Raw genomic sequence first — 27434 nt, forward strand, 5'->3', positions numbered from 1 at the left:
TCACGGTTCACCACGCATGTGAACCGCAGACTAATTACACAGTTTAACGTTAACCATCACAGTGTGAAACAAAGTTTTACTGATGATCGCTATCTGCCAATATTCAGTAAAATATGAGATCAGGACATCATGTATGCTTTTCTAGTCTCTGATCTCTGATAATGTTACGTTGTAAACAACCAATCAGTGTTTGAACTACCGGAGGAGAATGAAGGTTCTGTTCAGTTACATTATGATCGTTCAGGCTCTGTTCAGTGAAAATGAGTATTGAGCGACGGTAAATTATAACGTTATCATGATGTGTTCACATGTGATCTCGTAAAATATAGTGTTGGTGAGAAACTTGAATACATCCAGTTGTTTGAAGGAGATGTTTTCACAACATAAATCTATATTTGAATTATTGATTTGATTATTGAATTATGAGCCGTTTACACTAGCTATAAGCAGCTTATAATACATCATTAAAACTACTAATAACAAGATTCATTTGAATCAATGAAAAGACAATATTTTATTTCCTAATCATTTGAATTGTGTGTTTTTTATGGTTTACAGACTTCAAAGTGGTTGAAATGTTTTTTGGGATGGGGGCAAACATTTCTTGTCTGGAGCCTGGAACAATATCAACGATCGGCAATTAGTATCGCCGGCTAAAAAGATGTCATCTCATCGTGGATCTATAAAAGTTATATTTGCTCACTTTTTCTTTCTTTTGTGCTGGTCCGATCTTTGATCCGATCTGTGATCCGATCTGAGCCACGAGTGTTATGATCTACTGCACCACTACACATTAAGGTATCCATCCTCTTCCCAGCACAGTTTTCCACGTAAATGCCACTTTTGCGTTGAGTCTTTAAGATGCTATTTCAACTTTTTCAGCAGTAGAAGGTAAGCTGCTGTAAACCAACACTCTTAATAGGCATTTCTTGTCTCCAGTGTGAGCAGCATGTGGCCCTTTCTGTCCAACCAATCGGATAGATAGAGAGGGTCGTCAATTCTAATTTAAGGTCAATTTATTTACATGACATAAATACTTATTACAAAAAGTTGACTGTTCATAGCCATTTTGCAACGAATGTCAAGTTGTGGTTTAATTTCCCAGTGGCTAACATTTTTTGCCTTTAACATTCAGTTAGGCATGACATAGGAGCCGGAAACATTGACACAATCTGAAATTTCAAAAGTGGTGGACAGAAAATAAACAGCAGGGACAGGACAGGGGGTGAGGGAGCTCACACAAATATCAATAAACACTCCTCTTCCGTCTTGGAAGCTTCCTGCTTTATTTGATTAGGCTGAAGACGGAGGGGAGGGGGGGGGGTAACAGAGCAGTCATGCTCTTTTGCTTTTCTTCCTCCTTTCCCTTCCTCCGCAATCTTCAGCCTCCCTTTAATGGGAATGGGAAGTTTGGGAAGTGGAGGGGAGAGAGGGGAGGGGTGAGGCGCAACTAGCCTCAGTCTAACCTCCCCCATCTGGACTGGGGAGGGGGCGACTTGCCAGCCTCCAGGCTACTCCCAACCCTTCCCAGCTGTTGGCTGTTCAGGGGCAGAGGCTTTTTTTCCCCCAAGTGTGTGTTTTTGGTGGGCTTGAGAAAGCATTTTTTTCATAAACAATTGCCATATCCTCCACCAGCTGCTGACCCCACGGCTCCTGTCCCTGAGCAGAGCTCGGGAAGCCGGCAGAGGGGAATGGTTTTCATTTAGGAGACTCTGCTTTGCAGGGGAGACTTGCTAAAGGGTGCTTGGCCCCACTGCTGTTAGCACGCTAGCTATAATGCAGAAGCTAGATAGGTCATTGGCTGGGAGCAAGGGATGTTAGCTGATAGCAGCCATAGTGACAGGATGGCTGCTATCAGCACCTTGTGTGTTATGGGATGGAGCTGGAGGCTAGAGGTACGCAGTCTCAAGAAGCTTCGATAGCTATCTGACTGAAGCTTGGGCTGCTAGAATTCAAACATTCCTGTACTATAGCATTAATTGACTTTTTGACAGCTTGGGGACAACACAATCTTATTGACATATAACTATGAAAAGGTGATGCAGTTGATTTACAAGTGTTAGGAAACTGTAGCTAATTTCATATCCAGCAGACACCGAGCTACATGGGCATTTCTTTGAAGTCATGTTTCTGGCCAATTAAGACATTTCATTTTTACTTAATTACTACTTTATTACTTCTTTGGTCTCCCTCAAATCTTAAGTCAAATATACGAACCCTGTTGCACCCTGTCTTAAGCTTCATTGTAAAGTCAGAACCAGTTGTCACTCCCAACTTGTCAAATATTGCTGCTTGATCAGCACCGAGGCATCCTTTAGTGTCTGTATGGGACACAACGGGCTTTCAACCATCTCCAATGTAAAACAATCCGCGTCTTTCGGTTCGGGGCAACTGATGTAGTATAAAGAACATGAAACCCAGCTTATGGCAAGTGGGAGGGGAGGATTACACTCGACTTTCATACAACAAACTTCAATTTGCCCACTGACTGCCTTCCTACAACGATTGTTGCTTCAAGAACCTAGTCAGTTAATGAAGCAGCGACTGAGGCCTGGAAGATCTGTCGCCAGGACAGATCTTCAAGGCGTTTTGCTCGAGGGTCTCAGCGTGGACCACAGAGAGCAGCGTCCAGCAGATTCTCTTAAATGCCAATAACTAATAGCAAGTGAATGCTGCATGAAGTCACTCTCAGAGGCTCAGAGCTGCTGGTTTGTCACAGTGTCTGAACTCCATAATGGCTGATTGTAAAAAAATACAATGGTTGGAATATTTTTTTTGATATAGGTGGTGCTAATAGTGAATTAGCAACTTACAATAACATTGGTACAGCATTTCATTAACATAAAAATTTAATAATAATACATGCATTCATTTGTTATTTTTTTATAATCAATCCTTGATACATATATATGCTGGGCGGGTAGTGTACAGTGGGTATATAAGACCTTTTTACTGAAAACAGCTGCTTACTGCTGCTGGTTGATGAAACCAAATTTCAGTAAAAAGAGCCTTAAAATGCTCTGCAGAAATTGGTGTAAACTATCTCAAGGTTCGTCACCATAAGCAACAATCACATCACTTTTTTATTCATTATAAATTTAAAAACACAATATTGCTAAGAAGCTCTTCCAAGCGGCAGTAGCAGGAAACAAAGACACAAACAAAAGTCCTTCAAACCCAAAGTTTAGAACGCCAAAAGGGAGATGACAAAAGACAAGATCTGTCTCCAGCAGACACGGAAACAATAGCAAAACACACACACACACACACGCTACCACCAATCACCTCTTCCTGTCCTCAAACAGTGGTCCCACCGCACGTGTTGATGAAAAATGGATCGGATGCTCGTTAGTGAAGGCGGGCACAGGTGCCAATGCAGTATGTATATCGTCCGATGGCATGTTTGTGCTGATGCACTATGTATGAGGCGGCTGGGCCTCATGCAACATTCAGCAGGCCAGGGAGGCCGTAGGTGAGGCCAGAACAGCCTGCAGCCAAAAGACGCCTGCACCTCCAAGTGCGTGTGTGTGAGTTCAAACAGAGCTTTGTCACAGCTGGCTGGTGGATCCACACATTTAGAAACACAACTGGGAGGAAACTCACGCAACTGCCTTTGTTAAAGTAAGAGTCATACGGATTGTTACACACACAAACACACGCCTCGGCACAGTGGGGCTCACACACAAAAGCTATTTTTCTACTTGCATCATAAAACACACACACACGCACACGCACACACACACTTTGGCTGGGCAGATAATTTGTGCTCGAGCATCTCATTTGAACTTTCACCTCAAGTGTTCAGTACACACACACACACACACACACACACACACACACACACACACACACACACACACACACACACACACACACACACACAGATACAAGCACACACTGCTCACTCTTTGTATTGGTCTGCCTTGGAATCGCATGGTAATACTTCATTATGGCAGCACTGTAATTTAGGGGGAATGAGCACTTCAAACGAACAGCAACCCACACACAAACACACACAGACGGGGTTACTGTAAATGTGTAACCTAGAGTTCTGCTGGGATCAGTATCAGGTTTTTTTTCTGGATTCCCAGAACAGTCCAAAATACACCAGGACAGTAATCAGAGGCATACTGTGAGGTTATAATTGTTGAGGCTGATTACAAGGTGGAGAGTAATAGTTCAAATTGGGAGAGGAGTGCAATGCCAACTTGAACACAGTGAAATATGAACTCAGGGACACAGGGTGTCTGCAGAGTTCAGGAGTTAAGGCCTCGAGGACACTAACTACAATTTAATTCATGATAATAAACAGACAGAAGTTAATCAAGTTCTAAATCTCATGATTAATACTCTCTACTCTGTATTTGTGAGATAAAGAATTTGCGTCTTCAACTAAGTCTGGAATTGTTTATAAGTTTTTACTAGGTTTTACATTATGTTTAGGGTCCACCCCCATAATTTATTAGAGATGTTACAAATCGTCACCGGTGGTTTCATTGTTAATACAGAAAATTTCAGCTTCATTTGTGAAAAAATTCTATTATTTAGCTAGTATCTATATTTCAGCCCTGGAGTCCTTTGAATTATACAGTGACGGAATGCTATACAGATTTAGAACGTGCTGGCAGGTTGGTTCCATCATGTGTTTGCCAACCACATATTCTTACTTCAATGATTACATCAACAACTTCTTCAAGTTCTTGTTGCAGCTCCAAATACTGTGTCTATTTATAATGTGGGCATGGTCTCTATTTATAACTAGTCTTCATACCTAAATGACAAAAGAGATTGTCTGTGTCTTCCACAATGACAGATTACAGAAAATTATTCTTGTGACAGTTTTCATATTCAGCCACCTCTTTGGTTGAAGTGTAACTTTGCTAATTTCCCAAATTGTTACCTTTGCCAAGAAGGGTATGTTTTTGGCTCGGCCTGTTTATATCTCTGCTTGTCAGCTTGTCGGATTGTGGGAAAACTACTGGTCCGGTTTTCATGAAACTTGGTGGAAGGGTGTAGCGTGGCCCATGGAAGAACCCGATACATTTTGGAGCGGATCCGAATCACAGGGCGGATACACGCATTAGTGTTCACTATTGTTACAAGGCACTATACACGACATTCAGAGTCTGGGAGAGAATTGCCTGCAATTCTCCTTGAGCGAGACTTGGTTAGATACAATAACAAACAGACCGGATCAAGTGAAAGGCAAAGAAAAACACCTTTTTTTCCTCTGTAGGGTTCTTTCCATAATGTTATCAGACACTTATAATAACAATTTGAGCCTGTCAGTGACAAAAACAAGCACTTTTAGTGGATCTACATAGATCTGCAATTCGCCAGAAGGTATTGCATTGCGGCCCGTTTCACAGCTGCCGGTTGCAGCGTTCTTTGTTTCTCTTATGAATCACTTAGACAAGGGTTCTGGTTGAAAATACAGACATTTCCCCTTAAAAGAGCTGTATTTAAGATTATAAATATTAATGCAGCATCAAACAACTATTATCCACGTCTACATGAGCAGAGAATGAAGTCACTGTCCCTCTGTGTGTGTTCTTTTCAGAGTTCTACTTGCTTTGGCCATAGCAGGGCCAGCTGCGCATGCTTTTAGTGCATGTTATTGCATGTTAGTGCACGTGAGCATGCCCCACTGGTTAGCTCATGGCCTCCGCACTGCTCTCATACAACGGTAACAGTTGATAACGCTGTCCTGGCTGGAAGCATTGTGGCAGTATCACCCATCCTCTGGTTCCCCCTCAGGTTAACACTGTTAGCTATGAGCCGCTGGCTCAGGGTCGACATGGTGAGAGCTGTTAAGAGGCAATCAAAAGGCTGATGATCTCAGGGTAAGGTGTATTAAGGTTCCTCAAAGATGATGTTCAGACTTTGTTTTACAGCATACCATCCATCCCAACCTTATCACAAGAGTTGTTACTCTCTGCTACTGAGAGACGAGTTCAATATCCCCAGGACTACAAGAGATCTTCAGGAACATGCACATCGGTCATTTTAAGTGATCTGACAAATGAAGAATGCTGTCATTTTTCTGGTGTAGTGCATATCATTGTAATACACTTCCAATAAAAAAGGGTCACCTGTTCATTAAAGTGAAAAACTCCTTTCATTATAAAATCCAGTTTTATATACACGTAGAGCAACATTTGTCAATGATGTAATAGTAAAGTGATTGTACAGTGAAATAGGAAAAAAAAAATAGAAAGAATAAATAGTGAACAAATAAAAGACTTAATTAATTAATTAAGGGAATGTGGGTGTTTAAAAAACACAAAAATGACAATTAAAAGGCAAATGAATTGGAAATGTAAGCATGAAAACTAAAGGAGATATAATATAATAAACACACCATATGAGATAAGTGGATACTTACTGTATGGGATACATTAAGTTATATTGGGTATACGGGTGTGTACATACCACAACCAGTTATTTATTTAGTTTAAACAAAGACCCCTTCAAACTCTCCTTCATCCATATGTATAAATAATACAAAACACACATGCACACAAACACCATTCTTGGCTCCCATTGTGTGGACACTGTCACACAACACACTGCCCCATGGGCCTACATGATGTGAGGTTGTCTTTTGTCCTCACACACAACACACCAGTTCGTGTTATACTCAAAAGAGCTGGAATTGAGAAAAGATGGTGTAGTGTGAGTGGCTGTATGCGTGTGAGTCCACACATACTTCAAAACTCTCAGCTTAAGGTAAAACATATACTGTTTAATGTAGAATTGAGACGTTAACGTTCACTGAAAACAATACAAATGGCTTACAGCATATTTATATGTGAATTTAGGTTTAATACATATACACAAAAATACAACTTGAAGGACGTATACTGGTTATTACAGACAGGATAAAGTTACTGGTTATTTAAAACCGTCAAACTAGATCTCACAGCACAGTAATGAGGGGTCTAAATAGGAGGGTTTCATTCAACACATATGTACAACAACAACAAGAGACTAAAAATACTTTTTAAAGGTAATTGAAGGTTGCCCAATTGGTCAGCTCTTCCACTTTGTGATGAAAACACAGATTGGTAAATCTCCCGTGGGCTCCTTGTCTCCATACCCCATGCCTAAACGAAGCGTCCGTATATATTCAAAACTACTAAGAGGACCTTTGGCGGTTCCTGTGAGAAGCTCTCATTTTACTGCAGTCTGCTCCGTGCAGTCCTGGTTGTGGTTTCATACAGGTCACACAGAGGTATCAGTATTTAATTGAGACTGTTTTATGACCAGTCAAAAGTTCCTCACAGTAACTTTAAGTCAATCTTACTACAGTCGGATGAGTCGAAACTTTTATGTATTTAAAAAATGTCCATAAAACATATTTATTTACTAGTGAAATTACTTACTGAATGCTTAATATTATAGGCCACTTGAAGAGAACAACAAGGGAACACATACACACACCATGTTGCATGGTCCTCTACATAGACAAGTGCCCTTCCTCCCTCATGATGCAGCCCTCCCTTCCATCTCATCCTGGGCTGGATGTATAATACGGGCTTTATTCTCTGTCTAAAGGGCGAATGCTGCTGAGTGTGTGTTGAGTATGTGTTTGTGCGAGTTGCTCCATAGAAAAACTGTACAGCAATACAAGAGACAGCTGAGCCCAGCACACTTTGCTCCAGTCTCTGTTGTCAACTGAAGGCTGGGAGGGCTGCGTAACTGCTTCTTATGAAGCAGCACTTTTGGCATTGGAAACATAATGCCTTCATCGCACTACATTTTACTGGCTGAATAATTCATACTGTGCATTTGTATAAAGAATATAAATGAACATGTTGCTTTGCACATTTAAGAAGTAATATTTTATATAATATATGCGGCAGAACTTTATCTTGCTCTTTGTTGCTCCTTTTTGGTTCTTTAGGAATGAATCTGTAGCATTGGTCTGCTTAACAGACCAATGCTGTTAAGCATAACTATACTCTACATATAACTTCTAGTTATATGTAAAAAATGAAAAAATAACGTAGTGTATTAATTGCAGCCAGAGTAAGTCAGAGAAATTCCAATTCACCACTGAAATGTCTTTTCAACGTGACTTTTGTGATCGCTTTCACCAGAACTCGGCATGTGTCCATACTTTTCAATGCAAGCTGCCTGATCGGATAGTGATCGGTTATATATCAAGGTCAATTACCCTTCCTTCCTGCAGTATAAGATTACATGTATTATTGAGAAGCTGCACTAATTTGGTGAAAAACACATTTTCGTATAGAATTTAGTATTTTTAAAATAGTATTTTGTTATTTATTTTGAAGCAGAAAGTTTAGGAAATTGTTTTCCTCAGCAGTAAGTAAACTCAGACTGCAGGTCTCAGTTGTGCTCCAGCCTCGGGTTTCCCCTCTCTTCCCTTTGCCTTCGTTGGGAGAGGAACTCCCTGTTGAGGGGAAGATGATGGAGATATGTTTGATGAATTGTGTCCACATGCTGTCCACTCCTCACTGAGATCCAAAAACAATAACGAGTGATCGGAACTTAATGCGAGCATGTTTCGATCGTGCAGACTTGACAGTTAATGGCATGATCTGATGACAAAAGTCGTGTTGTAAGACAAGTGTAACCACAAGCTTCATTTCTGCATTAAGTTATTTTGTGTTTCACTATAATTACAGAAATAATAATTGTCTTGTCTTTGACACACTTTTCTGACGACAGCATGATTGAATAAGGTTCAAACAATTGCTCTAAATTAAATTGCTGGTTTAATTTCAAAGTATCATTGTCCTGGACGGATTCCAAATGGAGCAGGGTAGAAACACCAACGAAACAAAAAGGAAGTTGGCGGTGGCCGTGGAATAGTAGGGAACTCTTTTTGTCAAGGGAGTGATGGACACCAAATAATAATCTTCATCCCTCAAGTATTTTAGTTTATCAATCAGCAATCTATGGCTCAGTATATTGCTGTAAGTATCTAGTTCAGCTGCAAGCCTTATGCCGTGTGCAATCCAAATGAAAAGCGAATTTTCAGAATCCTACTGTTGTTCCGTTTTGAAGTGAGGAACGTAACGTCCCTCCAGTAGCTCTCCTGGTGCTGCTGTTTAATCGTTATCCTGCTTGACAAGCATGACAAGTTAGCGTTAGCTCGTTAATAACAGTAGTAAAGCAGGGGTTGTATAGTTTGCAAGACTAAAGACACGTTTTTATTCACTCGCCTTTTCCCCGCCGATTCATTGATTCATAGAAAAAATAATCGACTGATTAATCGATTATTAAAATAATCGTTAGTTGCAGCCCTAGTGCTAGGCTATGCTAACATTGTAGCTGCTGTTTTAACATGTCCAGTCTCTATAAATATGAGGTGCTATCGTAGAGCTCTGGATGACCAAACATGTCTAAGATAATGTTGTCCTACATTTCTGATGGAACAACTTCAAGACATGAGTTATGACAGGAGAATCTGACATCGTCAAGCAAATTGACATTTTTTGCTCCCATCCGGGTCTCTTTGCACTGGCTTTGAATGTAATTGCGCCACACATAAAGTCTGCTTTGTGTTTATTGTGAGTACACCATTCAGGTTAATTCATTCCCAGAGACTTATTTCTCCAGTGTTCCCTTTGCTGTGACACGTTGACAGCACTGGTATTGTGTGATCACCTGTAGTCATGTATAAAAAGAGAGACTCATTTGGCCAACTCATCCCCTAAAGCTACAGTTTGGTTTTAATTCACATCGTGGTGAATCAAGCAACAACGTCTTGGTCGGCCCTACACAAGACTGTAAGGTATCTGCAGTGGGAATGTGATCACCACAATTGGATGACCAGTTCACTATTCATCAGTCCTGCCTTCTGCCAGAGTTAATGTTATGACATCCATTTTCATGACAAAAGCATCTTAAGGACAGCAAAAGAGTTAGAAAACCACATTGACATGACCGGGGCGATATTTGCTTGAATATTTTTATGTTTTTTAGAATTGTTTTTAAATTCTTACATATTATTATCAATTGGATTTGGGCTTCAGGACAGCCACTTTCTATGAGGCCATACCTGGACAAAAATGAGACAGACAAACAGAAAGACAGACAAGTAGAAAGCTGGCCATCTTCCTCTCTTCCTCCTCCTCCTCTCGCCTGTCCTCTTCTCTCTCACACACCAATGATAAAAAAATGATTGGGTCGTGAGGGAGAGAGGGAAGGATGGAAGGATGGATGGAAGAAGGGGCTGTGAAAATGATAGGCACGCTTGCGAGGGGAAAAAAAAGCAAAAGAACAGAAACAAAAAAAACAATTGAAATGGTAATTTGGAGAGCGAGGAGCTTCCTTTTCAGAAATAACCTGCAGGAGACAAACAGGAAATAAAAAAGAAAAAGTTGTGTTTTAAACAACTGTGTTGGTGATAAACTGTATATGTGTGTTAGCATACTTGTTTTTCCTCGGCATGCATATCCATGGTTGAAGAGGGCAGATGAATGAGTGAGGCATGCAGCTCATCAAAGCACACAGTTTGGCTGTCCATGTAGTCATGGAGCACCTAAAGATGCCGACAGCTCGTGGTCTGAAAATTATTCTTTGCTCACCCAGCTGAATCCGGTCCTGGTCAGATCAATAATTACTTAATGGGCTGAACTCTGGGATAACAATATTAAACTGTGTATGTGTGGGAGTTTTCTTCCTTCAGAGCAAGCAGAGTTTAAACTACTTTTAGTTAGTTGTGTGATTATTTTTTGCTCCGACATTTCAGGTTGTAGAAAATACTAAGCTAGTCGTTTTGCAACCTGTACATATAGGGGGAATTTTACATGTTGGCAGCAGATTATTCTGTAAAAGTCGTTTTTCATAGTTTTTTGTAAGTATGTAGAAATGTAATACTTTGACAAGTAAAAGTCCTAGAATGTGCAGAGATGGAAAGTGGCCAGTGGTATGCCACTGTTGTTCAGTGGTATATACCGATCCCTGGAGGGGTATGCCACTCCGTTTCCACAACATATACCATTGAACATTGAAAGTGGAAGTCCATTGTCAGACAGACACACCAGTAGCGCCTCCTGATGCATATGCAAATGTAATGCAAATTGGTTTGATTTACGAACAGTGATTTTTCTGACTTCATTGACAAAGTAGCGCAACACAGCAACATATACCACTGATATGAACGGATATGATACCACTCTGATTCAACGGCATATGCAATATGAACGGCACACTACTCAGATTCAACGGCATATACCACTGATATGAACGGATAGCGGCACCTGCCTTCAGGAAACGGTATATGTCGTTGGAAAAGGAGTGGCATACCACTCCAGGCATCGGTATATACTGCTGAACAACAGTGGCACACTATGGGCTACTTTCCGATCTCGTTCCTCTCACAGCAGGCGAGCATTGCAGTTCAGGCCTAAGGAAATAAAATAAAAAAGTCCCTTTCTACATGCATAGAACCAATAAACCCCATTCATTATGAATTGACAGTCTGTAAAATGTATGCTTTTATTAATGACAAGATAAGGTAATAGTCTATGAATAATTACCTTATTTATCACTTGATTTATTACCTCAGTAAACATTGTAAACATAAGTTTATGGTCTCAATCTCTAGTTTCAAGTATTCTTCAATACAGCATGATGTTCATTTAGTAAATGATGTTCCATTTAGAGTCACATAGACCATAAAGAGGAGTATGCTTTAGGGCGGGGCTACCTTGTGATTGACAGGTCATTACCACAGGGTTCTCCGATCTGGGAGTTGTCCGTGTTTTCGTCTTACATCTTTAACCCTTTCACAGTGTGTTTTCACTTCATGAAAGTTAACATTTTAGTCGCCTAAAAAATTATTTTTCAGCGTTCGGTTGTACTTAGCTCCACCCTCTCGTTTCACTTGTGGTTGCAGAAAACTAAGATGACAACAGCCAAAAACCAAGATGGTAATGAGCAGAATGCCAAACTCAAGGCTTCAAAACGGTAGTCCATAAAAACCAAAGGGTGACGTCATGGTGACTATGTCTACTTCTTACTTACAGTCTGTGGATGAATGGTCAAGGATTTGGAGCTGTCCATTGGTGCGGAATACCCAGGGAAATTTGTAAGTTAATGCCGTGTCTCTCCTCTTTTTAACAATTATTCTGTCTATTTCCAGAGCTGTTCTGTCATTTAGAGGAGTTGATGTCACCTCTAATCAGCAGAGAAAACACTATCGAGACAGCCTTTCACCTGGGGAATGGCTGATGATAATGGTGCACTTCTTGAGCTACAGCCTGCAAAAAACCCAGCCGTTGTGCCATGTAACCAAGGGACGTTTGTTTGTTGATCTTATCTGAGTTCATTTGAATGCTTTGGTCATACGTAATATATACACGGCTGTTCTTCTAACTAATTTATGAGGGGATCCTCTCTTTCCTCAGCCCTAAACTTTTCAACCTGCTGACAGTCTGTAACTGATTTGACCGGCTGACATCGCTCCAAGTCGATTGGCTGTTGAAACAGGTGACACATTCTAAAACCAGCCACTGGTAACTTGACAAAATGAGTTGCAGGCGGCAATACCAGACCGGACAGTTCACACCGCTGCAACTTTTCCCTGTGACGTTCTGAAACGCTTTTATCTCGTGACAAATCTTTGGTCTCAACTGGGCTTTACACCATTATTTAGAGCCAGCAACATTCTGTCTCTCAGAAAGTTTGCAAGCTGTCATGTGAAACTCAGTCTTTCAAAGACAGTCGCCTCTCTGATCATGACCTTGGCTGAGAGTTCATGTAACTAAACCAAGGTGAACATTATGCAGTAAGGTGACTAAAAATATTACTGATCGTGAATGACTTCTGGCAGAGCTGCAGGCGGCTGGAAGGCAACAGTGTTGACTGGGAAAACACAACCCCATCATTTAGTCTGACGGAACTGTAAAGCAACTAACACACGCAGGAGCAATTGTGGGGTTGTGTGTGTCAATACGTGTGCTCCATTAGTGTGCATCTTGGCGTTGTGTGTTTAATGTGTGTGAGTGTAATAGGTACCGTGTGCTTGCTGAGGTCTTGTTTGCCCATCTTAAGTCAATTAAAAGGAAATAAGGCGGCTCTGACCGGCCCGTGAACCAGCTCCCTCAGCTGAGAGCATGTCTGCACAAAAACACACACACACACACACACACACACACACACACACACACACACACACACACACACACCAGCTAACACAGGGAGGCCGATAATGCTCCACAACCGGCAATCGACCCTGTGCCCTGCTGTGTGAGAAACAATGGCTCTGAGGCTCTGTGAGAGTGTGAGTGTGTTTAGTACGGCATGTCTGACCAGGCTTCAGAGGGAAACCTTTAAAGACAACATGAGACACACAAGCACACATTCCCTTTGTTTCTGCAGAGGAGAGCCAAAGAATGCATTTATCTCCTGGAGACATGAACACCAACAGCCTAGTGATGGACGAAACCATCATGAAGCTGAGGCGACTCAACATGCCTCCAAACTTCCATGTGCAATTAAAACATTATAGTAACAGAATTTCCTAATATGAAGACAACATGCTCGACTCAGTCCGCAGAGCCCTGAAGCCCCGGCCCACTGCTACACAGAGCTCTATCGCTTGTTTATTCGAATTTCATTAATATTCAACGTGACGCGTGTAGACATTGTACCCCCTTCAACACTGCACGTGCTTGGGTCCTCAGCAATACAAACGCCAAGAGGAGAGTAGATCGGACGAACAGTTCTCAAGAAATATAGAGAACACACCCAAACAAACAAATACTGCAAGACAGACGGAGATTCTTTGCATTCTAGTTAGATGTTCAATTATAAGACAAACAATTTCTATAGCCACAATGCCTGATAGTCAGAAAATAGTATGCAACAGTACAGTATAGTACAGTCGAGTCAGGCGCTGATCTGTCAGTCGCTAAGTCCCGCCCTCAAATGCAGACTGGCCAATTATATTTTTACTTTCAGGCTGGTTACGTGTTTTTTGACAAAATCATGGTTAAATGTTGTGTAATACTAACATTAGCAGAGTACGTTAGCACATCATTAATAATGTTAGCACTGTGCTACGCTAGCAAGTGAAGGTATACTGAATGTATACACGTGCTGTTTTTGCTTTTTAAAGATTGTAACAGTGAATATAGACCTACCCAGCGAAAGTATGTCATGATTTTGACTCTTACTTAGGGTTAGTATCACTAACCACCACTTTCCACGAGCATTTATTTTTTATTATTTATTAGTTTTATACTTTTGTACTAATTGTCGGCTAATTAAACAAATGGGCAAAGAGGTGGATGGACGGTGGAGTTGAGGCCCGGGTAATGCATCAGAGCAGACAGCTAGCGGCTAGCTAGTTAAATCCCCCCACACACACTACAGAAACCCTAAACAGATTTGTGTATCAGGCTGTAAACATGTTTTCTGCTGTGAAGTTGGGCATGTTAACATGGAGGTCTATGGAGATCAACTCGCTTTTAGAGTCAGCCTCAAGTGGCCATTCAAGGAACTGCAGTTTTTGGCACTTCCACTTTGGCTTTCGCCTACGGGATTATCAGCCATGAGCCGCCTACTTTCACCAGTCTGTAGAAAACTTGTTGCTAGACACACCGTGACATGATATCAGTAGATCAGACCAGAGCCTCTTTGTCTAATTTTAACATTCATGAAATCCTAACTAAAGGGAAGGTCAAGTCAACATGTTCAGTGATCACATTCTCCTTGCTCCCACTGTGAGCAGCATGATAAGTACCACGTCCAAATACATCGGCTCTATCCTATGACAATCCCAGAGCTTTTCTTGTAGAGGTGAGGGACCACTTAATCCTCTATTCCCAAATCCAGCTCGTAATAAACAGGCTACATTTAATCCACAACACAGAGGAGCAAGGGTTAAGACTTTATCGCTTGCCATGCCAATGTTCTCCCTTTTACTCGCTCTCACATTCTATCCCTTTGTAAGCGTCATTATAATACTGCTATTGTAAAATCACTGGATTAAAATCTGGACCAGCAATCTGCATTAGGTTAGAGGAAATGAATCACTACTCCTGCTGAGCCGGAAACTACAATACCAGTAATTTATTAAACAGATGCAAAATCAGATAATAGATTCTGAAAAACTACTGAGATATTGAGAGTTAAACATAACTGTCAGTGAGTTGGTCAGTCAAATGGGGAAAAAAATATCTTTATGTCATCATCATTCAAAGTTCAGCTTGCAGTGAACAGACGGTGTCCAGATGAATTATTCTTTTCAGTTTTCCAAACAAGCACTTGCATATTAAAGAGGAAGGAGTTATAAAGGAGTTTTACGTAGCATGTTTAAATGCCCAACTTGCCCGATACATTCTGATCATTTCCTTCCTGGTTAAGGTTATAAAAAAAACATAATGGTTTGTGTTGAAACAATAACATAACAACGTAATGTAACAATGTAGTGCAGCATGAATAGCTTTAAGTTTTTTGGTTTCACACGGGTGAAAGTCCTGTGATTGTTTGACCTATCACCATCCCGCCCACCTGCCTAAGGTGGACTTTCTCACTCCTTAAACCCGTTATCATACCACGTAACTTTCAATAATAGTCGCTGGAGATACCTGCTCTGCATCGTTGTTGTTGTGCGACGTCACTCTGACCGAATGCAAAAAAACATTCAACATCTGTGTTTTCCTGAAAAGTTAAAAGCCAACATTTGTTTTCTTGACGTCTGGGCTGTTGGTTGCTCTATGATCAGTAGGAGGATATGCTAGATCTCTGCATACCATGAAAGTCTTTCGACTTGTTGTGGTAGCGCTGAAAACGTAGAAAGAAAACATGAAGAAGGCAGCCCAAATTGAAATGCATCACACACCCAGTACATGAGATAAAGTGTCAGCATCCACTGTGGTAAAACACACACCATTCAGTCATTCAATCAGTCTATATGAATAAATGATGAGGGGAAAGCAAGGCACTGTGTTGGTGTATTCCATACCACAGATCCCAACATGGATGCACATTAGAGCACCGATCCCAAATTCCATTTCAGCGAGCGCTTGATTTTTAGCATAGATGTCTAGGGCAGGTATTTTAAGTACAGCAACCATTCTCCGAAAAAGAGGAGTTGCTTGAAAACCGGGAAAGGGACTTTGAGGGCACCTCACACCGTATTCAAGAGTGTTATCAGTTTTAAGGAGGACAAGCAGAGTAGTTTTTAGCTAACGCTGTGCAGCCTAACTGATGGGAGGTACATAACTCCGCCCACACTACCTACAGAGATGATATTTAAAAGAGAGAAATGGGTGCTCAGAACTCCACTTGATGAGTTGCATATGCAATGTTGGCACATCAGTCTCCGTACAGCCATGTGCACAAGCTCCTGTCCGTTCAGTTTGCTATCCTGCATTCCAACATGCCACAGCACCCCAGGATATGGCCATATGCCATCAGCTTGGCCCGCTAATCAACACCGCTCCAGCCTCGCATGACAGCTCACAACGCACACGTACACGTACACTCACACACACAGTAGTTCCGACAGATGGGTGAAAAGGTGGGCCACGTCATGTGTGAAGTGAACAGAGGGCAGGGGGGTGTTAACAATTATGGTGAAACAGACTGCAAAGAGAGACAGACATGTGTGTTTGTGTGTGTCCGTACAACAAAATAGGTGCACATGGGCATGTACTGAAATACAAGCAGAGCATCAATTAAAACAAGCCAGCATTCTAGATAGAAGAGACATTTAGACAACCAGTCAATATCATGACGGCTTTCTGGTTTTTCCCTCTCAACCCGGCCTTTATTTCAAATCAAGATTATATCCAGGGCAGCACAATAGTTGTTGACGGTGATGAAACGTTGTCCAGTGATTGGAGAAGTCACGAGCGACGCTTTAAAAAAAATAAATGCCATAATTTAATTCCTGAAGAGCAACGTTCACATCGGTTGGCAATCGTGCTAAGCAATTTCTGAAGTCAGAACAGCGTGCATCACATATGCGGCAAAGATATATGAAGTTCCTCTTAAATCAAGACTGGGGTCAACCACATGTGGTTTGAAGTTGGGTTTGATTGTCAGTAGCCAGTTGTCCCATCAGTATGCAGTAACAGTTGGATTTTTAAAATTTTCATAATAAAAAATGTAACAAAGACTTAATTCAGAGTTCCTCAGCAGTTTATTTGGTATTACTTAATATAGGATGATAACATAATTAAATTAATGTGGAATCTGATTATGATAATAAATACAAAATGCAGATTAGAGCTATTCTGCATTAACCATGCAATGTGTCTGCCACATTTGACCATTTTTGTTCAAGGCTTTAATTATCAATTCCATTCACCTGGATCAGTGTCTAGGTGAAAGAGACGTTGGAGCATTTGTATATATGTGAGACGCATGATTGTGTATCTTGCTTCCCAGCATATCATAGAGCTGATATCACTACAGACCTGTCTATTCATGTGAGAACTCTTTAAAAAAATATTGCACAATAATATGGACGGCTGGGTACTGAACTTCCAATATGTTTAAGGTAAAATTACTGAAAACGTATCATTGTAGCACCAGCATTGAAAAGATTCAAACATCACCCAGCCTAATTATTATATTTAAAGCAAATTACTGAGAGATTACCAGCTCAAAACCCTGACAAAACATGTATTCAGATAATAAAGCATGATCAAAATGGAACAGTAACTGTGTGATCACAGGTTGGTTTAAAATCCAGTTCACAAAATGTGATCTTTCTCCTTTGCAAAGACAACATAAACATGACATAGCAATAATTTCATATGGATCTATTTTGTATTTTAATTTTCACACAAAAGGAAATAAAAAACATATCACTCATTCATAAACTTTAACTTACAACGGTAAATTATTGATTGAACTATTGTGAATATTTCACTAAAATAACCTTCCATGGAAATGAAGGTGCTTGTGTGTTCAACCCAGGTTGTCAGTGTTCGTATCTAAGCATCATAGGGAGTCCTTTCAGTGGAGAATTTAAGCAAGATGGTCATTTTATCCAATTAGTTTAAAGTGAAACATGGAAAAAACACATTATTTCTCTTTCATTTTCTTTGTGTGTGAGAGTTCTCTTCTCTGCAGAAAGGGTCTCATGTGTTGGACAGATCGTAAAGCTTCTTGAGACAAATTCATAATACAACTGACATGAGCATACAGTAGGTCACTTTAATTGTAAAATTGTGCTAGCAGGTATTGGAGTAATGTATTCTTAGCTTCCCGGTAGGTACACACCATTCCTCAAATTACAGAAATTCTAACCAATGAAAACATCAGATATTGTACAACATAAGTGTAATCAGAGGAGATATCAACCAACATAGTAAGTCAATAGGAGCAGAATAAGATGGTGCTGAATGTGTGCACTGTAGTCGTGGAGTGTGGGAGAGGGTTGAGAGTGAAAGTGAAAGTGGTGTTGAGAGTGATGAGAATAATCCACAGCCATGTCACAGAGATAAAGACACACAGAGGTTTTAGCTCCACACAGGAGATTGACCTCATTACTGGCAACAAGCTCACAAACCAACAGACACACAAATGCGCACGCACGCGCGCGCGCACGCGCACACACACACACACACACACACACACACACACACACACACACACACACACACACACACACACACACACAGCAGAAATGTAGATAACTAGAAAAATATAAATGTGCTTGACCAGCATTCTTACTGTCAATGACTCACTCTATAAAAGAAGTGTGTGTGTGTGTGTGTGTGTGTGTGTGTGTGTGTGTGTGTGTGTGTGTGTGTGTGTGTGTAGTGAACTGAGAACACCCCAACCTTGATCAGAAGCGGAGAAAAGGAGCGCCGCCCCCTCCGCTCTCACATTCATCAAGTGTGTGTTTGATCTCTCAGCCACATCACACATGTGCCCTCCAATCAACCGCTGCTGCCTCTAAGGCCCCTTTGGCCTGCCTACGTACACACACACACACACACACACACACACACACACACACACACACACACACACACACACACACACACACACACACACAGAGGAGGGAACGTCCCACACAGAACCCATTAGGACTTTTGATTAAATTTGAGTATAGCTCATGTATAAAGGCCATGGCCATGGAGTGTGTATGACCATGTGTACACGCGTGCTCAAGAAGGAAAAAGAAACTGATGACTGTAAAGCCTTCTAACCTTTGTAATATAGATCCTAACTGCTGCCAAGGGAGGTTCAAACCTAAAAGGGCTCCATAGCACTTCATAACTCTGACTTAAATGAAACAACTACAACTCTAAAGCCATTAGTGTGACACACACACACACACACACACATACATACACACACACACACACACACACACACACACACACACACAGTGTCTTTAGAAGTTGGCAAGGCAACCAAGGTCATTAGGTTTATTTCCATTGGCAGAGAAGTGATTTTGGCAGCCGCAATCTGCCCGGCGACACTCAGGTTTGTCAGAATAAACAAATATGATTGGAGGAGAGGGTCTCCCACACTAATGAATCACTCCAGAAAGTAACAAGGAGAGTGAGTGTCAAAGAGAGAGACATTAGGAGCAACTTCAAACCGTTTTTAATGAAACAGCGACAACTATGCAAAGACAAAAGTGTAAAGTAAGAAATGCAGTGCAGACACTTTGACCCATCATAGCAGGAGAAGCAAAGCTGCAACTAGTGTGATCATTAATGATAGGTTAATTCTATTTCAGGTATGTATGCCAATAAGCCTGCATGCACAATAGTAGAGACCTTAAACTGGCACACCTAAATGGAATGCAAAAAAAAGAGAACAAAAGTGAGAAGGCCTGCTGTGTAATTCCTGAATTTACTTGTTCCACCAAAGTCATCAGTGGCTGTAGAATAGATGTTGGCTTCTCCTACTTAGTATGGTTCACAGCAGTACGTTTCATGATATAAATGTACTGAGATATGGTATAGCTATAATCACCAGGATTATCCAGAATGAGAGGACTGATCTCTTAGTACAGGGGGTAGTAAGCGTGCAATATGTTATATGTACAAAGCATGAAAAGTGTTGTCATTGTATGAGTTTTGGTTAGGGAATGGACATTGAAAGAAACAGTTTGTGGGAATGTACAAAAAACCCCACTATTTTAATCAAAAATACTTTCTACCAAGTAGTTCCAAAGAGAACAGTAGAAAGTGTGTCTGTCTTTGCAAAAAGATGTTGCCGTATTCGAGTGGAGGCAGTAGTCTCAGAGAGATCTTAAGAAACTTGAAAAAATTAAACCAAAGCCATCTGTATGGCCAGATACTGCTAGAGAAAATATGTTTTCATATTTACATTTTTTTTATTTCAACACGTTCTCAAACACCTCTTCTTGGTCAGTGCTCTCCTTCATCTGATACCGAATCCGACGCACCACAGCACCCTTTAGTGTCTGCATGGGACGCACCAGGTGTTTGACTAACTCCAATGTAAAGTCGTTATTATTCCACAGTCAGAGCAACCAACCTAGTACAAAAAACCAGACAGTCCATGTAGGGCGGGTGGGAGTGGAGGATGGACCGTCAAACAAACACAGGACTTTCACCCAGGATTGTTACGTAACAAACTGTTATTTTAACCCAAACTAAAACCTTTTCCTAAGCCTTACCAAGTGCTTTTGTTGCTTATAACCAAATAGTTTTGTTGTGCAAGTAAACCTAAAAACTAAGTAAACGTGCAGAAAATGACACGCAGTCCCTGACACGTCCAAAAGTGACGCTGGACGGGAACCCAGAGTGTCAAAGTTTGAGGCGTGGGGCAAATGACCAAGTATCATTGGATGAGCTGGCAGTGAGAACATGTTTGGAATTTGAGTGAACTAGAAAAAAAAAAACTATTCAACTCTGTGTTTTGTGTACCAGCAGTGACAGGTAGTGGCAAATGATCTGCTATTTACAAGTTACTTTTAATTCACTTGAGATAAGGTTCACTACCCATGATCTCTGTATGAGATTTCAAAATGTAAAGAATAAATCATATCAACACTATTACAGCTTTGACATTTGGTGTCTGTACTAAATGATTTTGTCACTCCACATGGTTTTCCTTGTTCATCATCAATGAGCTGTAACAGTGTTTTTTGCAGCAAAATGCCCGTCCATTCCTGACCACAACCTCCCCTTTCTTCACTATGTGCGCTTTTGTCTTTTAAAATCTTTATTCTATGTACACCAGTTCATTCTTTACCCTGAACACATTAGGTCCAACTCCTCAACACAAATCATTTTAAATAATGCCAAACTTCACCCTTCATCTCTACCTCGCTGACATCAAATGACTAATCCAAAGCACACTGTTTCATTTTTGTAAAGACAGGGTGGAGTGGGGTGGGGGGTGGGGGCGGGGGGGTCAGGTATCCACAAATAAAAACGCTCATGTTAGAGTCTTGATGAGATGAGCCCTTCCTCTGAACCTTTGCTGCTGGAGAATGTAACAGGGAGAGAAATGACCTGCTTCCTGTCCAATTCATGTGCTTCAGAAATGTCCAGCAAATATAAATGAGCTAATTGTGGCTTTTAGATGCCAAACCTTTTGCAGTGTGTGTGTGTGTGTGTGTGTGTGTTGTGCTTGTATGTTATTCTTCTGAGCTCATAAAGAAATTCTTGCAGTTGTTAATTGGGGTTAGATAAAGGCGAGCAAATACTAGAAGAGTGGAGAGGCAGGGTATTAATTATACTAAATGGAGAAAGATGGAGCTCCGTTTCCAAAAGTGAACAGCAACAATAGACAAAATTATCAATCTGAAAAAAAATCCAGTCAATATATTCAATCACGTTTTCATTTCTGATCATTACATCAGACCAACTGCACCGTACACACACTCAGGAACTATGCTGCTGCTTGAGCGACAGACAAATGTCCTATTGGACATTGGACTAGTGTTCCCAGCTTAGCGCCCCCACAGCAGATGTCCAATCATCCTAATATAACAGCAGGAACAGAACAACACAGTGGCTAAGGCCTCAGATTAAAATGATCTGCATCCTGGAGGATAAAGCACAACAAACTAATACAAGCAAGATGAGGTGAGATTTAGTGATGTGCAGCACTGCAAAACGAGTTCTACAGCTGGCAGCTACAACAGCGGAGAAGCAGCATGTGCTAATATTATGCCCTTTTCCCACCAAAATCAGCGCGTAGACGCAGGTTTTTAAAAATAGCCGAAAGACTCCTTTCCCTTTGTGAGTATGCCATGCCGTCACACTGGCCTTTCTGTATTTATTTTACCTGGTTTGTCATGTTCGATGTCACAGACTTGCCGCACCAGAAGCAGAGTTACTAAACAGTGTAAATGTTAAGGTGATTACATATTTGATCATATCTACTATTTTTTTTAATGTATTATATATTCACTTCAACACGCTTCACAGGGCATTGCACTAGAAACAAAAAAGAAAATAGCATGTCCATCCAGGTGTCATGTTTCCATCACTGCCGAGCGGAGCCGATAAATACCCATCACTAAAGCAAATTCAATTTTCCCGGGAATGAATGGAGGTTGTAACCTTTCCCACTAAAGACAAAAGCCAGATGTTAGTGGGTGTTGGTGGTTTCTTTGTCCAGTAGCAAAGGGGCTTTATTAAAAGCACACAATGTAATCTTATTGCTTGTTTTAGAGCAATAATTATGATACAAGTGTCACTGTTTGGTGTTAAAGTTTGTCCAATTATTGTACGTTCTTGCAAACCATAGAATACGCTGAATGTCAACGTTTCTGAAGCAAAAATATGTTACATATCGGCCTTGAATCACACTTGCATAAACGCACAATGCCACGTGGTTAATGTTGTGGAACGATTGGTTAGGTTTAAGCAGCAAAACAACTTTGTTAAGGTCATAAAAAAAGATCCTGGTTTGTGGTCAAATATTAACGTCAAAATGTACAACAAAAAAAGGTTGACATTCAACATATCAGTGGTTTGCAGAAACATACAATGTCAACATTTTCCCAGGGACTAGGCTTAGTTTTCTTGTAATAAAAAAGAAAAAGAAAGAATTAAATTAGATTTGTATCCTTTCCAATTTTACCAAAGTTGTACAAAAGTGCTACCCCCAAACCACGGTTTGTTTGTTAACCTTGGAATTTGTATACGGAGATTTTATATTTACTCAAAGCTAAAACTTCTCTGTTTTTAATGTTTCCACAAACAATAGTCTATTGTAGAGAACAAAAATATAATCCTGAACACCTTAAACGATCAAGATGCTTGTCAGAGAATCCTCTTGATATTAACCTAAGCAGAATGTCTATATGAATTTGATCCTCAGTGTTTTTTTAACAGATGGGGTGCTGCCCTTGTTGCCCTTTGGTAATTTATTGTTTCTCTACAGTCGAAGGTAGGTTTGTGTAAAGTGAGATTTTATATTGTTGCACACACTCATGCACATAACTTGAGGGTAAAGTTTTAATCAAAAGCAAAAGTTCTGTAAATCTAATTCCAAATCTACTGTTTGCGCACTAAGCTAACTCTTGTCATGTTAGCTTCAAGGGTCACTATCCAATTGACAGTTGTGTACAATGCAAAGCAAATTGACTGCTAAAGAGAAACACTATCTTTTACTCCTCCTCCTCTTGTTCGGTCTCTGACCTTCAGCAAGGAAGGATCATCCCACCGTCTGGCACACTTTGCTACAGGAGCAGGATTTATGAAGGGGAAATTGCAACTGGCAAATGGGTAGGGTGAAAAAAAAAATGCCCCCCTGGGGCAAAAAAGGAGGGATGGAGAGAGGGAGGGACAAAGGCAAATATTTGACAGGGACAAGGGAGGACTAATAGTTGGATTTGACCTCCTGGTGAACTCTCATTGTCTTTGGAAGGCAACAGAGTCCATGATGAGAAGGCCCCTCCCCCCAACAAATAGGTAATGAGTGGTAATGAGAGACAATGAGTAGGAGAGGGAGAGAAAGGGGAGGGAGGAGGATACAGATAATGTAAGCCAGACGCAGACAGAGAAATTGCAGAGAAACAGAGAGAGGAAGAGAGAGAGAGAGAGAGAGAGAGCGAGAGAGAGAGAGAGAGAGAGAGAGAGAGAGAGAGAGAGAGAGAGAGAGAGAGAGAGCAGCTGCAGCAGGCTTGAAAGTGAAGCTGAGAAGGTGCCGGGCTGCAGAGGGAGCATCCAGGGAGTTGGGTGACGAGAAACACTGTCCGTTTGTGGCCACTGATAATACTTTCCATTCTAGCTGGCTCCTTGTGGGGGTCTGCTGTGTGTGTGTGTGTGTGTGTGTGTGTGTGTGTGTGTGTGTGTGTGTGTGTGTGTGTGTGTGTTTTTGAAGGCCCTGTGTGAGCTGCTGATTCCCTTGATTGTAGGCTGGCGCCCTGCTGGCGAGCCCCCGCGCACTGAAATTAAATCCACTCTGCTCCGTTATAAATTATAATGCTTTACAAACAACACGCCCACTGTGAGGGGAGGATAGGGGGGGGTTACATTGGAGGTGTAAGAAATACAAAATGTGCAAACAAAAATGAAGAAGAGAGAAGAAGATGGTTATTAAAAGAATGCTAATTTAAGACCTAACTACAACAAAACACAGCTGTGAAATACAGCCACTGCATTTCAAGCTATGGAGCACAGCTAAACAATAAAGCGGTGGTGTACAAAATGTTAAGAAAGAGACATAATTTCACTAAAGCTAAGTGTTAGGTAATCAGTCAATGCCGTTGTAAAAGTGAAATGCGCAGAATGAGAGATATTGGTGGGTGGGGTGGGTAATGATAATGGACCTTGTGGTGCCACAGAGACAGCATGCTGTGCTGATATCCAGCTAGACTGGCACCATATAACGGGTCCACGCTGCTAATCTCTTTAACCTACAGCTTGTGTGGAGGATTATAGTCTGCTAAAATGCTCCCAGGATCCTCCAAGTCAAATGGGGAAGAGATGGAAAGACAATCAGAGTGGGTGTCACCACTCATTGGCTCACAAAGTGTGAGAAAGTATTATTGTTTATATTTTTGATTTATGGTATTCCATGAACGCAGTCCTCCACTAAATCCAGTGAAAATGTTAAAATGGTTTCAAGTGCAATGACACATTATCATTTAATTAAGTGTTGTGTAAAACCACACAACATAATGCAATACAATGCAATACTCCTACTGTGCAACAAATACTTCCCTTGTAACAGATGGTAATGGTTGTTTTTTGTTGACTGCCAGAGAGGTGTTACTTTGCGGAACTGAATTATATTGTATAGTGTTCATATGTACAGTTGTGGTCAAAAGTTTACATACACTTGTAAAGAACATAATGTCATGGCTCTCTTGAGTTTCCAGTTATTTCTACAACTCTGATTTTTCTCTGATAGAGTGATTGGAACAGATACTTCTTTGTCACAAAAAACATTCATGAAGTTTGGTTCTTTCATGACTTTATTATGGGTTAACAGAAAAAGTGACAAAATCTGCTGGGTCAAAAATATACATACAGCAACACAAATTAGCAATTTTGGTGACTTAGAAAGTTGTGTCAATAAAATGAGCTTCATAGCATGGCCTCTTAACTTCTTGTGAATGATTATGAGTGACTACAGCTGGTGACTTCTCTGAGGCCATTTAAATAGGGCTCATTGGATACAAACACCCACAAACGCTACAATGGGAAAGTCAAAGGAGCTCAGCATGGATCTGAAAAAGCGAATCATTGACTTGAAAAAGTCAGGAAAGTCACTTGGAGCCATTTCAAAGCAGCTGCAGGTCCCAAGAGCAACAGTGCAAACAATTGTTTGTAAGTATAAAGTGCATGGCACTGTTTTGTCACTGCCATGATCAGGAAGAAAACGCAAGCTATCACCTGCTGCTGAGAGAAAATTGGTCAGGAGGGTGAAGAGTCAACTGAGAACCACCAAAAAGCAGATCTGCCAAGAATTAGAAGCTGCTGGAACACAGGTGTCAGTGTCCACAGTCAAGCGTGTTTTGCATCTCCATGGACTGAGAGGCTGCCGTGCAAGAAGGAAGCCATTGCTCCAAAAGCGGCACCTTAAGGCTTGACTGAAGTTTGCTGCTGATCACATGGACAAAGATAAGACCTTCTGGAGGAAAGTTCTGTGGTCAGACGAAACAAAAATCGAGCTGTTTGGCCACAATGCCCAGCAATATGTTTGGAGGAAAAAAGGTGAGGCCTTTAACCCCAAGAACACCATGCCTACCGTCAAGCACGGTGGTGGTAGTATTATGCTGTGGGGCTGTTTTGCTGCCAATGGAACTGGTGCTTTACAGAGAGTAAATGGGATAATGAAGAAGGAGGATTACCTTCAAATTCTTCAAGATAACCTAAAGTCATCAGCCCGAAGGTTGGGTCTTGGGCGCAGTTGGGTGTTCCAACAGGACAATGACCCCAAACGCACATCAAAAGTGGTAATGGAATGGCTAAATCAGGCTACAATTAGGGTTTTAGAATGGCCTTCCTAAAGTCCTGACTTAAATCCCATTGAGAACATGTGGACAATGCTGAAGAAACAAGTCTATGTCAGAAAGCCATCAAATTTAACTGAACTGCACTTTTTCTGTTAACCCATAATAAAGTCATAAAAGGACCAAACTTCATGAATGTTTTTTGTCACAAAGAAGTATCTGTTCCAATCACTCTATCAGAGAAAAATCAGAGTTGTAGAAATAACTGGAAACTCAAGAGAGCCATGACATTATGTTCTTTACAAGTGTATGTAAACTTTTGACCACAACTGTAGTATCTAAATACAAAACCGTGAATATGTTTCAGTATAATTCAATACAATATAACAAAGCCAATGTTGACAAAAACTGAAATTTATAATCTATGTAAAGTTTGCATCTACTTTAGGAGTAAGTGTTCATGATGTTGTATCCACATCCTGTATCTAATCAAAGTAATGGCACCATATCCATCATATCATAAGTATATGCCATTGACAAACTAACATCTTATTTTGAACTAAGAAGCAATATTGCCCCATGTCCAGGCCAAGCTGAAGGTGTAACTGGCAGACTGTTTCAGCACAGTCCATCCCAGCAGGGGGTCGGGTCATGTGCGGCCATCTACATTGTCCTGCCAATCAAACATGAGACTCAGACGCCTCACACAAAACGCAGCCTCACTTCCACTAACGCCTAAACACAAAGCCAGGGACATCTGTCACTACCACCTACCAAAAATATGGCCACAAACATGGACAGTCATCACTGTTCATGTTTGTACCAGAAGTGATGGTTAACTGTGCTAATAGCATGGTCGGGGTGAATACTCAATTCTAATTGGCTGCAGGATGTAAGTAGTTCCAGTGGAAATGTCCATTCACCATTCTAAATGAATGGGTGGACTGCATAAAATGAAAACAATACATTTGAATATCGTATCAACAACAATGAGAAGAACAAAGAGTGTCGTCCTTCAGTCCATCATCATGTGAACGCCACAGCATGGCGACTGTAACACACAAGCTGGAGGAAGAACACTGCCCCTCTG

General features: G+C 40.9%; 1 protein-coding gene across 3 annotated transcripts in view; it reads right to left on the reverse strand.

Moving 5' to 3' along the window:
- The window catches only part of bcas3 (BCAS3 microtubule associated cell migration factor), a 333801-nt gene that overhangs the window by 138486 nt on the left and 167881 nt on the right, over positions 1-27434 (reverse strand). Inside the window, exon 24 of one of the 3 annotated variants that reach the window (XM_068712409.1) lies at positions 6770-10320. The exons of the other annotated variants lie outside the window; for them this stretch is intronic. Within the exon in view, the coding sequence (XP_068568510.1) occupies positions 10310-10320 (11 nt within the window). The 3' untranslated portion in view covers positions 6770-10309. Of the gene's footprint in view, positions 1-6769; positions 10321-27434 lie in introns of those variants that run through there. 3 annotated transcript variants of the gene reach the window in all.

The sequence above is a fragment of the Cebidichthys violaceus genome, unplaced genomic scaffold (assembly GCF_023349555.1).
Source record: "Cebidichthys violaceus isolate CVI_PGR_0920_01 unplaced genomic scaffold, fCebVio1.0.p SCAF_1, whole genome shotgun sequence".
Taxonomy (NCBI): domain Eukaryota; kingdom Metazoa; phylum Chordata; class Actinopteri; order Perciformes; family Stichaeidae; genus Cebidichthys; species Cebidichthys violaceus.